Genomic DNA, 16,373 nt, shown 5'->3' with positions numbered 1-16,373 from the left:
CGGACATCTCCAGGAATGCATGGATCATGCTATCCCAAACAAAACCAAGACCCAATCATCCAAAGGCAGGCGTCCAGTCTGGTGGATCCCTGCCATAAATAAACTGTACAACAGAAGGAGGAAGCTACTACATGATAGAGCAAAATCCCTAATAGGGAAGGCATCCCTGATCAGTACTAGCAAAAAATTACGATCCCTCATAAAATCCTCCAAGGCCAGCTTCGAGAGAAAAATTGCACAGGACACCAAAGACAATCATAAGGCTTTTTTCAGTTATGTTAGAAACCTGGGATGCAACTCCCAGACTTGTTCTGAGTTGATTCTAAGCGACAAAAATACACTGAACCCACAGACATCGCCAATATCCTGGCAGACAGGTTCAGTGCAAACTTCCCCACCCCCCCAAAAGAGCAAGTATCTATCCCGGCAGAGGGCTGCCTCCCAAACATTTCTGATGCTCAGGTGAAGGCTGCCCTCTCCTAAGCAAAAAACACTGCTTCCATGGGACCAGATGGCATCCCAGGTTGCGTCCTACATGAACTCCAAGAGGAACTAATCCCTCAAATAAAACAGCTATACAATCTCAGCCTCACTACAGGATATGTGCCCACAGAATGGCGTACAGCAACAGTGGTCCCACTCCACAAAGGTGGAGCCTCTACGGACCCTGGAAACTATTGCCCCATAAGCCTGACTAGCTTAGTCTGCAAGGCTATGGAGAGGATCATCATGGAGCTCATAAACAAAGACATTGGGGACCTACAGACACTAGATCCTACCCAGTTCGGCTTTGTCAAGGGCAGATCCTGCCTTTTGAACCTGGTTGACTTCTTTGAAACAGTCACCAAAGCCATAGATGAAGGGAAGGTAGTCCACACAGCCTATCTGGACCTTGCAAAGGTATTTGACACAATACCCCACTCGGGCATCATAGATAAGCTATCCAGCTTAAATATAAACCCCTATGTCACAAGATGGGTCATAAACTGGCTCAAAGACAGAACCCACAGAGTGAGAGTTGCTGGAGCCATGTCAGACTCAAAACCGGTCACAAGTGGTGTCCCACAGGGTTCTGTCCTGGGACCACTCTTGTTCGGTATATACTTTTCCGAGGTACAGGCAAACGTGGGAGGACTATGGCTCACCAAGTTCGCAGATGACTGCAAACTGGGCGCCATAATCAACTCTCCAGCTGACACAAACATCCTTCAAAAAGGTCTCACAGAGACAGATAACTGGTGCCAGCGCCATGGTTTAAAGCTAAATGCCAAAAAATGTATACTCATTCCCTTTGGCAAAAACAATGTGCCCACAAATTACCACATAGGCGGAAACCCATTAAGTACAGAGAAAGTTATTAGGGACCTGGTGACCCAAGTTGATAAACCACATTGCCAAAGTGGTTAGAAAGACCTTCTACATAGCCCACCTCATCACGAAGGGTTTCACATCTAGATCAAGAGAGGTAATCGTGCCCCTTTATTCATCCCTTATCAGGCCCATCATAGAATACAATGCCCCTTTTGGGATGTACCTTACCCGACACCTGAAGCAATTAGAAAGACCCCAAAAGTATCTCACCAAGAGGATCAAGGGTCTCAAACAGATGCCATATGCTGCTCAGTTAAAAAAACTCCAGCTCTACTCAGTTGCATACCGCCTACTTCGAGGCGATCTATGCCTGACATACAAAGCTATGTCAAATCCAGAATTAATGGACATGCTCCACCTCAGTAAATATAAATCCCTTAGAGCCACACGCTCGAGGGACTTGAACCTCAGCACAGAAATAAATAGAACTTGCTGGAGGGACAGGTTCATAACCCAGAGGCTCCCTTTGCTCTGGAACAGAATTCCAGTTCATGCGAGGCAGAGCACCTCACTGAATCTCTTCAAGAAGAATCTCGATAAGTGGATGGGGGATCGTAGGTTTGTCCCAGGGATTACTCCTGCGTCACTATTAGACAGAGGCACAGTAAACTAAACCTTACAAAAGGGCACAGTATGCTCAAATCAAGGGGTGGCGTAAGCCATACAGAATCGGGCTAGGCTTATAATTGCCCCAGGGCAGATAGCCTAGTATGAACCTATAAAACCACAAGCATAGGGGACCCTACTGTCCTGGCAGTGGAGCTGGAGTTGCTGAATCCAAAGTAAGGGAATATCAGAAGTCCAGACAGCCTGATTCAGAAACTGAGGATCCCAATAAAGATGACAACTACCCTTGATATCATTCTTACCAATGCTGACTGGGTGAAGGGAGTACAGGTATGAACCATACGGTAAAAACGATTATGTCACACAGGTCGATACTACAAAAATGTAGATTTCAGTCAGTTGCATAGCACAGCAAGAAATAATATGAACAGGTTGTAGGACTAGATGAAAGTTGAATAGTTGTGTGCGGTCATCAAGACAGAAATCAGGAAGAGATTGAAGTCCTGCAGCAGCAGAAAGAAACGGTAGTGAAACAACCAATCTAGCTAATGATGGCACAAAAAAGTACTTAATAAAAAACGAAGAAAGAAAGTAGGATGACGTGCAAGAGTTTCAGGAGTGGAAAAGGGACACCTTGGGGTCTGAAAAAAAGATAATAATCATCACAAAGGGCTTGAATATTATGCAATGAACAATAAATTGGTATAGCATTCAGTTACTGGATAAAATGAAGGAGGGGATTGAGAATAATCAAAAACAGTAAACACATTCTTCCACTTAACATTTAAACAACAATGGCTCAAGTTATGCAACTGTGGACAAGGAGAAAAGGACAAAGATATGTGACTAGAAATAAAAAAAAGAAAAACCTTGGAAATTTTTTTATCTTTGGATAAGCTAGCTCCTTGCATGCTAAACAAGTTGTCAGTATCGACTGTTTAAACATTTGGCTAAGATGAACAGTCTTTTCTGCAAAACTTGAGTGGTGTTACATGACTGGAGGATCACTACATTAATTCCACTGCATATAAATTAGTCTAAGGAGGAGCTAAGCAAATAAAGGTCTGCTGGCCTCACCTTTACACTACTAAAGCATATGGAAAACATTCTGAAGGGTGGGCAGGCAGAGTTCTTGAATGACATTTCCTTTGAAAATGGCCATGAGCATGGCTTCCTACTGCAAAAATCTTACCAGTTCAGTCTGAAGCAGTCTTATGATAAGTCAGTGTGAACATGGACAAAAAGAACTCAATGGATTTGGTGCACCTGCACTTCAGTTTGGCTATCAACAACCACTCCTAAGAGAAAACTGTGAGGAATCAAGGGGTAAATGGGTGGGGTGCGAAATGATGAGGTGCACAAAAAGGTTTCTGACAAAGCAGAGGATGGCAGTCGGACAAGCTATCTAAAAAGAAAATTAGATGTTTCTGTTGGGAAGGCAGTTCTAGGATTTGGCGTTGTTAGCATACTTATGCCAGGTACCATACAAGTATTGGACAATGAACTCATACTGTTGTTCATGGACAGCAAAATGGCTGCAGCAGCAGACTCACCAGCAATATATGTTGTACATTTCAGGCTGGACAAATAGATGTCAGAAGGGATTTAATGCTGAAAAGTACATTGTTATGCAATTAGATAGTACAACAGAAGGAAAACTAATGCCTAGCAGAGCAGAGAAAACATGATATGAAGACACAATCACCATTCAGAGTCACACAGTGAAACACAATGTGGAAGGATTGCGGTGAAGGCAGTACAGACAGGGCACAGCATCCAAAATGCTAAGGTCATTTTCCTCAAGCAACAGGACACTGATAAGGCTGTGTGTTGAGTACCATATCCAGTTCTGAACCACGTAGAAACAGAATGAATGGGTGATCACAGAAATGGTATTTAATGGTCAACAGGTAAGACAGGAGGAATAAATCACATCAAAATAAATATTAACAGTTCACATTAGCAAACAACCAAATAGTACTGCAGAAAGACAGATTCTTAGTGTAGGATTTTTAGGTTCTTTTCTTAGTTTGCCATAAACCATACAACCCACAGTGCAAAACTGTAAGCACCAAAATTAAGGAAAACATGGCAAATATACGAATAAACAAACCTGTATGCGATTTCATCTGTAACTACATGAAGTGACGCAACATTACAAACAATATAGTGCAAGGAATTTTTGGAATGATGATGAATGAAATTATACAAGTTTTTAGCTGACAGTGTAAGTGAAACAAACTTACAATTCTATAACCTGAAGGAAACCTTTCAACATTTTATATAAAACTTTATTTAGTACATACTAACATAACGCAGCATACGTTTGTGTGTGTGTGTTTTTTTTTTATTTCTGAAACAGAACCATTGTACATGGTACAAACCATAACTATTGATGGAATAAATAAGTGAAAAACTCATACTGCTGTACAACACAAACTGAAAGAAGGCAGAATCCCATTTTTAAAACTAATTCATTACATCTTGCACCAGCTTCTTTGAAACAAGCTACATGTATGCAGCCAGTTTCAAAGATAGTATAACACAATGCTAAATAAACATTGCCCACCCCAAACAAAAATTTTATACTGCCTCATTGACATACTAGTTATTGTAAGTGCCTGCACTTTTTGGAATGTGAAACGACTATATTTTCCATTCACAAAACTTCCAAGGAATAAATCCATAACAAAAAAAAAAGTATTTAGGTGTTTCAGAACTAAAACTTTCTCACAATGGCCTTTACATGTACAATGCAACTTTATCAGTTTACACAATGCAACGGTTACTGGGTTTTAAATGAGTTTCATGGAAAAAAAGTAACAGAGGCTCCAACATTTAGCATGTAGCAAGGAAGCATTTCTTTTATATTTACAATTCATTTTATAGCATATTGTTACCTACAGAAAAAGTAGAAGTAAATGTTCCTTTTTTTTTTTTCAACAGGTCATACAAAATAAAAGTCTAAACTTGCCCCATTGCCAATGTGAATGCTTTATCACACAAGTCTACAGGGTGTAAAGTGCGCCCTCTACTGAATAGGAATGAAATAGTCATTTTCCTCTGCGGGCCCATTCTCCACAGCAGGCACTTTTAAATAGTGTATATAACAGTCTCGAGGACTCTGTTTTCAGGTCAGAACAACTCACGCCCTTAGAACCATATAATGCCAAAGCCTCTTATCTGGAGACTAAAATAAGTGGTTTTTAGGGACACAGATTTCCTTGCCTGTATAACAGTGGAGGAGGTGGGTCTTTTTTAATGCAGAAAAAAAGAGTCAGTCCCTGTTACAAAGTTGCTGGAGTTAATGCCATGAAATATGAGTAAGTAGAATCCTTTGAGCTCCTTATGTTAACGATGAACTCACTGTTAAAAGCATCCCTCATCCTATTAGCAGTCGTTTCAGAATGATCTCATCTGACCATATTAATTCATGAACAAACTTTTTTTACATGGTATTAGTATCTCATTTCATAACTTAAAATTACATGTGCCCATAATGTTTTGTGAAACTGCAATAAATTAAACCACCACAGCACATAGCTCTAACTGATACAAGTAATGACTCCTCACAAAATAAAAAATATCTTACATTATGCATTTTTAAATGTATGACAAATCCCTATACAGCCAAAGCAACTTAAACAAACAAAAATAATTTAAAAAAGTCTCCTTGGAATTCTGCAATTTAAAATAAGTGAAGGCTCGCTCTCCTACTGAATTATTGTCTATGGAAGAAATTTGTGTTTCAAAATGCCCTATAGGACGGACAGTGGAATCTTCCTTATAAAACATGTAAACTACTTTGATTCCAGGACATGGACATGTGTACAACACGCATGTGCATCGTCCAGACACATGTATCTACATAGAGAAAACATCAGCCAGTGAAGCAGGTAAATAAAAGAAAAACAGCATACATCTAGAACATTCATCTCAACATTTATGTGACCCTATTCTGTGCAAATATAACTTTTGGTTGTCTGGTTTGACATTTCATCATCTTGTAGAGTTCACACATATCCAACTCCTAAAACTGCAATAGTGTTAATCTGGATAGCAGTTTACTTGCAACAAGTACCTCTGTTCTTCGGCTATTTAGTTATGGTCTGACAACAAAGAAAATACTCTCAAACCATAGACCCCCTTTGCTATACATGGTGACCATACCATTTTTTCCTTAACGAAATGTATACCGTGTGTAAATTCAGAGTAAATTTGTGAAGATTAGGGAAACAGATATGACAGATGGATTTAACATGAAAAAAAGGAGGACTACAACCTTTAAAAAATAAAAGGTCAAAGTACATCAAACTAGTTACTGTTACCAATACAGTAGTCAAGACCTGAGCCATTTTCACACTGGGAAATCCATATTTGGAAAATCCATAAGTAAGCATTTAAGCCTTGCTATTAAATTATGTATGTGGTCTAGTCCATGAGTTCTAGACTACAAGTGATCGATTTTGTGTTTATGACACATTCCCAGCAAAACTCATACATGATCAAATCTGTCCATGCTGGCAGATTTATTCCATAAACTTTTGATTTAAATAGTATCCATACATATGTGTTCATTTTATTATCTTTACTTGATTTTTTTATCTTACTGCTTCTTTTAAGAGAACTCATGTGCAAAATATACAAAAACATTGAATATGAAATACTAATAAATTTCATAAGGGGCATAAAGCACCATGGTAACTGCATGGATATTTCTAGCTCTCCATCTTATTTTGCCCTCTTTTTTTTTTTTTTTTTTTAGAAAATGTGAAAATGGCTTTACCGTTCATAGCATCTATTTTTGCTAAATTATTTAAAATATTCACACAAGGGTAAATCTGCTACAAGGCATTTTATAAATAGGGTAATTGCAAAAACGACAACTGCAAACGAACCCTAAAATGTCAGTCCTGCTTTCAAAAACACAAGGCACAAATGAAGCGGACACTATGTTGTGAGCAATGAATTTCACGTGAAAAGTAACTATCTGACCTGCACCATCTTTAAATATTACACCAATGAATATAGAAAGGAAAAAAAATACAGCAGCAAAAACACAAAGGTAATTTTGACAATTAAAACAGTGCGTAAACCCTCCTGAGTTTTGTTTTCATCCAACCATTTTAAGAGCGTAACAAAGAAATGTCTGTATTTCACAGGAAATGTTCCTCAGTGTCTTTGAAGTTCCACTTTCTGCTGATTTATGTCAGCTTGAATATGCAAGGATTTTTTTAAAAGATTTTAGTCATTTTCCAACAGGAGTTGCTTTGAATAATGTTGTTCCATAAAGAGGCCTGTTCATGAACCTGACATGACAACTGACCACAAAAACTGCAAGCAACTGCCCTAAATGTCCTCTTCCTCCTGAGAGGGCTCTGTTTTCATCTTTTTAGAAGGAGGTGCTTCTTCTTCTGATTCCTGAAAAAGAAAATGGAAACACTGTGGTTTTCATATGGAATTAGCACTTTAAGTTACAAGGTACAGTGAAATCAGTATCATGAAGCAAGCAAGTATTTCTTTACTACAATATCCAGCTATATAACCACACAACTAAATTAATATCTGTTGAGGCTGCTGGACTACTTCTAGAGGCCTTACAAAATTAACAACACATATGACAAACAGCATTATACATCTCTTAGCTTACTGAAGTTGTCTGGTCTGAACTTCAATTAGCAGGATGACCTAATGGCATGGCGGGCTTAAATACTTACCGACTGTCATACCACCTAACACAGTAGCATGGTGGGGATTAAGTACGTATTAGATGTGGCACTGCGACAGGTAAAGGAAGGAAGAAATGCCCACAGATAATGAAAAAGTCTGGGGGGTCAATAACATCCTCAAATTGGGCAATACTGGCTTCCCTGTAAGGGAGGTACAGTCGTGTATACTTACCATAAATGTAAATGTTCGAGTATTTTCACTGTTGCAGCCCTAACTTGTGGGATTGCCCACAGTAGATGCCCTTGGCTGGCCCGAATACCAAATAGTTCCCCCCTACTGAAGCCAGTGGACGCCCTACCCAACATCAGCATGCTTGGGTATAAGGGAAATCAGCTGGTGCCATCATCTCAGTATTTTTCTTGCCCCTAAAGGTAGGAGTCTATCAGACTGTCCCTGAGGCCAAGGTTTTGGGACTATGTAATTCAGGAAATAGTAGAAAAGAGGGTTAACCTGACTGAGAGGGAGAAAGTCCCAGCCTACACAGTAGGCTGGGGGAAAGGAGGGAGGGTGAGAGTACTGTAACAGTGAACAAACTTGAACATCTACATTTATAGTAGGTATACACAACTGTACTATGTTCTCCATGTTTCACTGTTGCAGTCCTAACTTGTGGGATGATTCCCAAAGTTGAAAGCAAGAGAGGATGGAAGATTAAGGAGAGGTGAGGTGCAAGATGTCAGTGGAAAATCCTGCCCTGTACTTTGAAAAAAGGAGATGCAGTAGGAGATCCACTTGGAGATGGTTTGCTTGGAGACTTTATTTCCCTTCAGAGCTACTGGCAAAGGCTACAAACAATTGGTCTGACTTCCTGACACTTTTGGTTCTATCTACGTAATAAAGTAATTTCCTATGTACAAGCAAAGAATGAAGGAACCTTCACCTTTATTTTGGGGGTTGGGGAAGAAGGTTAGACAAATGTATAAACTGATTCAACGAGGTCTCTGTTACCATCTTGGGTATAAAGGAAGGGTTAGCCGTGGGAAAGACTCTGTCTGGGTGGAAGATAATGAAGGCTTCCACACACATTAGGGCCTGATGCTCAGAAACACTTCTGGCTGAGGCGATAGCTTGTAAGATGGCAGTTTTTCAGGTCAAAAATGTTAATGCAGTGGAAGCAGATGGTTTTAAGGGAAGAAGAGACAGTTTCTCCAACACAAAACTGAGGTCCCAGGGTGGAACCGGAGGCTTTCTGGGAGGCCTAATGTGAATAAACCCTCTCAGAAACAGTTTCATAAGAGATGAAAAAAGATGGGAGGCGGAGAAGGCAGGTAGGGTGAAATAGCTGAAGCATGGATTTCTATGGAGTAAGAGAGTCATTTTTCAAAAAGGCAGGCCAAATAAGACAGGATGAAAGGAATCTTGGCTAAATGAGGGTGTTGTGCTTTTTGTCTGCACCAAAGGGTGAATCTTTTCCATTTGGCAGAGTACAATTTCCTTGTGAAAGGCTCTTGGCCTCTTTTAGAATATCTAAGACCTGCTTTGTCAGGGAGTGATTCCTTCCATAAAATCAAGACATCATCCATGCTGACAATTTCAGCACCTGCAGGCTGGGGTGTGCAATCTTACCTCTGTCCTGTGTTAATAGGTCCATTCTCTGTGGCAGCTGTCATTAGTTCTGTGCTGGTTAGGCTTAGTAGCAAAGGGCACCAGTGCTGCCTGGGCAAATCTGGCCTATTAGTATTACCATTGGCTTCTCTTATCTTGAGCAATACCATGGAGAGCAGAGGTATTGCAGGCAAGGCACAGAGAAAGAGGGATGTCCAACTGAAAGAGAAAGAAAGCATGTGTCCTCCAGGCTGACTTCATGTTTTCCCTGCAACAAAACTTCTTCAAATGAGCATTTTCCTTGGTGGCAAAATGGTCTAACATTGGCACACCCCATTTTTTGGCTATACTGACAAATACTTCCTGATGTAGTCGCCACTCATGGGGATCTGACAGGCTTCTTCTCAGGTTATCTGCTAGTTGGTTGTGTACACCCACCAAGTACTGTGCCACGAGATGTAACCCTAGGGAGGGAGCTGTTTCCCAAACATCCAATGCTGAATGGCAAAGTGGATAAGAGTGCCCCCCCCCCCAATTTGTTTATGTACCACATAACTGTGGTGTTGTCTGTCTTCACTACCAGTACTCCTGGCTTCCATTCCTTTTGGAAGGCTATCCGGCCTTTTTGGACTGCCACAAGTTCTTGTCGATTTGTGTGTTTGTATATGAACTTGCAGTCCCATTTTCCTTGAGTCTGGAGGCATGTGAAGTGGGCTCCCCAGTCTATTTCTGATGCATCTGTTGTCAGAGTTTGCTCCTGGGGAATGAATCTGACAGGAAGACCCAGACTGTTGGAGCATGCCTGGGCCCACCAGCTGAATTCCTTCCTGAGACAAGGTATCAGGTTTATCTTGACTATGAGAAGCTGTGAATGCTGGGACCACACATTCTTGAGGCACCACTGAAATTTCTTCATGTGTAGTCTGGCCAGGGGAATCATGAAGATGCAAGAGGTCATGTAACCCAGGACTCTGAGATACTCCCTGGTTATAAGGTAATTCATGCCCATTATTTTGTTTGAAGTACAATGTCAGGAAATCAACTTATCCAGAGGTAAGAAGGCCTTCAGGAGGGCACATTCCTGGTTGTGGGGTTTGTTTGACGCTTCTGTGCATTGATGGTAAACACCAAGGAAGTTAAAAGGATTCTGGTGAAAAGCAGGCCTGATTTGAGTTTTTCTGGGTTTGTTGCCTGGATGAAGCAATTGTCCAAACAGGTGTAAATTTGAATTCCTTTTCCTCTGCAGAAGGCTATCAAGAGGAGATATGCATTTTGTGAAGATCCTGGGAGCAGTAGGCAAGCCAAAGGACAGAGCATAGAACTGATACCTGCTCTGAAGCATAATAAGCTTCTGTGTGATTCCTCTATGGGGGAATTAAGGTATTCATCTTTTAAATCTAAGGTAACCATAAGAGCACTGGGCAAGATCATGGGTAAATGTTTTTGAAGGGTTAGCATTTTGAATTTTGGTACCTGAAGGAATTGGTTGACTCTTGACAGGTAGTATTGGCCGCCACGTTCCTTCTTTTCTGTGTACCAGGAAGGGTCTGGAGTAAAATCCTCTTCCTTGTAAGTGTTCTGGTACTAGTTCCACAGTAACTCTATCTGGGTCAGTGCATCTTTTTTTTGTTTTGGTGGAATGTCTGGGAAGCCTGAGGGAACCAAAGGTTGCTTGAATTTCAGATTGTAACCCTTTGAAATAATGTTTAGCACCCACTGGTCTGTAAGTAATGTGAGCCCAGATTCTGTGGAATAGTGATAGCCTCCCCCCTCGTGAGGGAGGGGGATTTGAAGCGGGGACAGGGAGGGGATGGGGTATAGAGTACGTTGGCTGGAACACTGTTTGCTCCCTGTAGGGGCCTGTGGGCATGAGCTCCCCAGCCTAATGAGTTCTGAATGTCATAGCTTAGGTGGTAAGTGATGTCTTTGGTTCCTTTCCCTATGGGTTTTTTCTTGACTAGCCTTGGGTTGGGAAGGAAAAGACCAATGCTTGGTGGGGTAGTTTCTGCTGAAGTGAGGAGGTTGGACTTAAAGAAAGTCCTTAGCATTCTGCATGGACTTGGCCTTTTCTTCCTTTTACTTGAGTACAGCTTCAGCCTTGGGACCAAAGAGAAAGTCTTTATCCAAAGGGGAGTCCAGGAGCTGTATATGACATGGTCTGGGTGGGACTGTTCTCTCAGCCAAGCAAGTCTTCTTATGACAGGGGAGGGTGGCCTAATGGTTAAGGTGTTTGCCTTACAGACACAAGGTGCAGCGTTCGAGTCTCACAAGGGATAATTGGCTAGGCTTAAAATGGCTCGCAAGGGCAGTTAGCTTAGTACTAATCTATGAATCTATGACAGAACCTGTAGCTGCAGCCCTAATGGAAGCTTCCAAAGCATTGTAGCCACAGTGCAGGTAGTGCTTGGCTACCTGAGAACAGGAATTACAAAAGTCCAATAACTCCTTAGAGAGACCCCTTGTTCTCCATGTCCTTCAATTTCTGCTTCATTTGGTCCAGAATAGTTTACTGGTATGTAACCATTTGAAACTGGCAGTTCAAGGTCCGCATGGCAAGGGTAGGAGATGTGTAAACTTTTTTGCCAAATCTGTCTAAGGCCCTACTTTCTGTGTCAGTAGGCAAGGGGTTTTTGGACGAGCAACTTTGGCTCCCTTAGGGCCTGGGGCCACAACGTCGTGGTCTGCTACAGGGTTGTTAAAGAGATAAATATAAAATCAGCTAACATGACTGACGTATAAAACAAACTTTTACACAGTAAGTGCTTTCACTCCAAACAGGTGTTTCTTTAGGGTCTGAAGTTTGTTTTATACCTTGGTCATGCTAGCTGATTTTATATTTATTTCTACTTTATTGTTGGTGCTTTTACCTGTTAGGATACATTTTACATTAAAGGTTCTTAAAGAGATGCTTGCGTGAATCCGGAACCCTACCTGTTAGGATACATTTTACATTAAAGGTTCTTAAAGAGATGCTTGCGTGAATCCGGAACCCTACAAAACCTGTCTAGCTTTCTAGGGGCAGGAGGTAGAGGGTCTGGCTTTAAGGAGGAGTCCTGGAATACATCTACCACATCTAAGACAGGAGGAATGGCGAGGGGTTTGGGTTCAGGGAGGTTAAGAAATTCCCTAATTCTTTTCTTAGATCGCGGGTAGTCTTGTGCTTCCCACTTGAAGTGTTTCCTCAAGGTGTGAAGAGTTTCCCCAAAGGAAATATCCTCAGGAAGGGTGGGGTGCCGAAGCAAGATTCTCCTCTGAGTCTGAATCCCCAAATGAGACTATGTTAGCACCCTCTTCAAAGGCAGAATCCTCCTGGTTAAAGTCCTCATCTGAATCAAAGGAATCAGAGAGACCTTCTAGAGTGATGTCTCTTTTTCTTTTACCTGGAGAAAAACTCAGGACAACTGTTTTGATCTAACCAGACAGATTAGATCTTCAGCCAACCTCACAAGATCCTCTTGATATGCCAGGGAATGGGAGCCAGTAGGCCTAGGCTCAGACTGGGCAGGAGTCTCCTTCTTTTGAGTGGCCTTAGGCTTTGGTCTGTGACTGATCTCCGGTCCAGAAAGGACAACTGACTCACACAGGTGAAAGGATGTTGCAACGTTTTGGTGACGCAAAGAGCAGTTGTTGGTCATAGGGTGGTCATCAGAAGCAAGACCCTGCATAACAATCCCAGACCCAACAAACAAACTGAACCCCATAGCTTGCAAAGACATTGAGGGACCAGAAGGCATATTTGACTCTGAATGGGTCTCGATAGAGTCCTGCGCCATCACCTCTGTCGCGGAATGGGGCTGTGCCTACAAGAAGTCTACCTCTGCTCAACTGGCAGATGACATAGGACACAAATGGCCTGATGACTCTGAAGGAACAGCTTGCTAAAATCTTCACCCTATGCTTAATGGTTCTGCTGTTAAGGCAAGCCCAAAAATGACAGTTGGAGACATTGTGTTCCAGCCCCAAGCAAGTCACACACAAAGAGTGGAAGTCCTGGTGTGATATCCATATCCACAGTGGAGACAATTATTAATTTCTCTGACATTAGTGAAATGATACATAAAACGTTCCCCAATGGGGTACTTAGCTTTCCAGTGTCTTATTTCACTGCTGTGGACCGACCGATGCACTGACTGGCACTCTGCTTCAGGCTCCGATGGCAAGCAAGAACTGAAATCAAGGTGCCGGCCAACTCCCCTTATAATCAAGCTTAGTGACATCAGATAGGGTGCCCACCAGCTCCAGAAGAAGGGAAACTATTCCCTGGTAGTCAGGCTAGCCAAGGGTTTCCATGGCAGGAAACCCCACAACTTAGGACTGCAACAGTGACACACGAAGAACATGGGCCCCATACCACCAAACAACAATTATGTACCAAATGCCAGCAACTGATCATAAGAATGTGACTTCTTGAATTACTGAAGTTAAAGTCTGTTCAACCCACTTATTCTATACATAAACATTAGCATTATAGAATCTAGGACACAAAAACAGAATATGTCTGTATTATATAAAAGTGAAGACAAAAACCGTAAATGATGTAATTCTAAAATCAGATAACCTAATTCTACAGTCTCTAGTGGTATACTTCAAAAACCCACACTTACGATGAGGCACACAATCAGCGACTAACTATGAAAAACTTAATACCAAATTTATTCACTATAGTTAGCAATCTTGTTTCTCTCTCTCCAAAAAATCTAACACTATTTCACACATCTAATGTTGCATACAGCTGTGCTCTAGAATCAACACAGTTTTCCAAAAAAGTTACCAAGCTGTGTTATGTTGGTCTGGAAATTCTCATGGTTTTCTGAGGTCTTCTGACCAATGGCCTTTTAAGTTTGCTCCATCATCTTTACATCAGCATTTTCACTGGACTCCTTTAATTACATCATCTGACAATTCTGCGGGAAATGCAGATCATCCAAAAAAATGGAAATAAAGCAGAATCTGAAGTACATCTTCCTCTCTTGGGCTAAAATATGCTTTCAGTAAACAATATTAATACCATACCCTAGTTCAAAAGTTAAATAAATACAAAACAGATGATGAAGAACCCTTTTTCTACAATCTAAATTTTCTTAACAGTTTGTTTTTTTATGCAAACATCACAGTACAGACTTTACAACACCATGCACTTCAGTACTTCTTACCTGAGTGTTTCTGGATGTTTCTACAGCCGCATCTTCTTCACAAGAAGGCTGTGTGTCGGCTTTTTCTGAATTGATTGCACTATTTTCTGATGAGGATTGGGAGCTTTGACTAACTTGAGTATCTGAGACAAAACAGCAAAAATGGAGACTTCATTTGCATCACATATTTTACAGTAAAGACTTATTGGGGGGTTACAATTGCATGCTGTAAAGTGAGAAAAAGACAATTGTTTTTTCAAACTCGTTTTTTTAACATTTTTCAATGTTTATTATTACACAGAAGCTCTAGCATGACGACTCAGTGGTATGATCTTTGTCTGAAATCTCTAGGGTTTTAAGTTCGATCCTGACCGCTAGTCTACTGAATTGAATTTTTCATGTTCTTCCTGTGTCAAGAAAATTTGCTGCAGGTACTTATGGCTTTCTCTCTCCTAAAAAATCATGCTGGTTTAATAGCCTAACTAACCTGTCCATGTATATGGACACAAACACACACATTTGCCACTGCTTTTGTGGCCATCTCTCTCAAATGTCCACATTTTTGCAGAATACCTCAAAATTGTAGTCCTTTCCTCATAAAAGTTGCAGTTTCTGGGAAATCTCTGAGGATTGACATCACTACATAATAGCATAAGTTTGAGTTTCAGACTTCATGTCCTTCAGAAAATGCACATTAACACAAGTTCTGCTACTCTAGCAAGTTGCCAAGTTTATAAAAGCAATATTTAAAATATGTCCCTATTTTGGGCCTTTTTCCCCATTATATTTGGCTTTTGTCTAGATTTCTTTTACTTAGAAGTTGAGAGGTACGTTTGTGGTTGAAAAGGGTTTCTGGGTAGGACTATTTCAAATACATAAATACAAATGAATTCTATACAAATATGAGGATAATTAATACTATATTGAAAAAGTCTATGCAGATGCAGTGAATCTTTTCTTTTCTAACCTCAGACTGCCATTTTTGCATGGTCTTTGAAGATAGCCTTTTAATTCTAGTTGACTTTCATTCAGTGTTTCTATCTGGATCATCAAAATAAGTGAATGGAAAAAATAATTTTTTTTTTAAGGTTAGGTTGTAAATATATAGACTGTACCAGCTACTGACACAGATTAGGTAACAGACGATTTTTCCAGAACAAAACAAAACTCATGAGCATGCAATTGTACATTTCAAAGAGAGATATGATAGGTAAATAAGACAACTGCCAGGTATCTGTTTTTTTTTTTATGAATGCACAGTAGAACTGCATAATAGCATTACTGATATTAATGATGCAACATAGTGAATTTCTAACCAATAAATTGCAGCCTTGGCAATACTAACATTACTTTGAACTCTATACGCTTGAAACTTAGAAACCTGACCTATCCAAAAAAAGTACTATGCATTCAACATAAGCAAAACAGTTTGCTTTTCCCCATTAACTTCACAGCTACAGTGCATTGAAAACGGGTTGCCACGCAGTGTAGCCACCTCAACCATTATCCTTTCAGCCTCTAACAGTCTACGCTGTTTCTATTCAAACATACTGAAACACTCCCAGTTATCAGTGTGGCAGCACATGCAATGAGTCTATGATCACAACAGGCTGTAGAAAACTTCAGTCAACAGTACCATGTTTTTTTTCAGGGCTGCAGTGGGTGAAGCAATGTGTACGCCAGTTATTTAACAAATATCCAACTTACACATATTCCTCCAAAATAAAACATAAAGTAAGAATCATGATGCATGCTTTATTAGAAAATGGTGCAAAACATGGGAAAGATGATGATTCCAATTCCTTTTTTATATGCTCCACATTACCTTATCAAACCAAATTAAAACTGATGGAATGTGATCACCTCGGGCAAAGTGCTTAAGTCAGAAAACATAAATGATTACATTAACACACAAATCCCTACATAACAATGCTGCTTGCCTTTGGTTTAGTACTTCAGGCTTCAGTTGGAACTGCAGTGGCAGATTCTGTCATTGTTAAATTAATCTACATAACCTTCACCAGCTCC

General features: G+C 40.6%; 1 protein-coding gene across 1 annotated transcript in view; it reads right to left on the bottom strand.

Annotated features, from left to right (window-relative positions):
- Positions 1–4,263: 4,263 nt before the first annotated feature.
- BCL7A (BAF chromatin remodeling complex subunit BCL7A) overlaps positions 4,264–16,373 on the bottom strand; it is an 822,965-nt gene continuing 810,855 nt past the window's right edge. The window contains exons 5-6 of the mRNA XM_044068615.1: positions 14,367–14,488; positions 4,264–7,359 (exon numbers count right to left, since the gene is read on the bottom strand). Of these exons, the coding sequence (XP_043924550.1) occupies positions 7,288–7,359; positions 14,367–14,488 (194 nt within the window). The 3' untranslated portion in view covers positions 4,264–7,287. The remainder of the gene's footprint in view (positions 7,360–14,366; positions 14,489–16,373) is intronic.

Source organism: Protopterus annectens, chromosome 4.part0 (assembly GCF_019279795.1).
Source record: "Protopterus annectens isolate FY-2018-M chromosome 4.part0, PAN1.0, whole genome shotgun sequence".
NCBI lineage: Eukaryota > Metazoa > Chordata > Ceratodontiformes > Protopteridae > Protopterus > Protopterus annectens.
The sequence above is the reverse complement of the archived record's forward strand: the minus strand, read 5'-3'. Positions and strand labels throughout refer to the sequence as shown.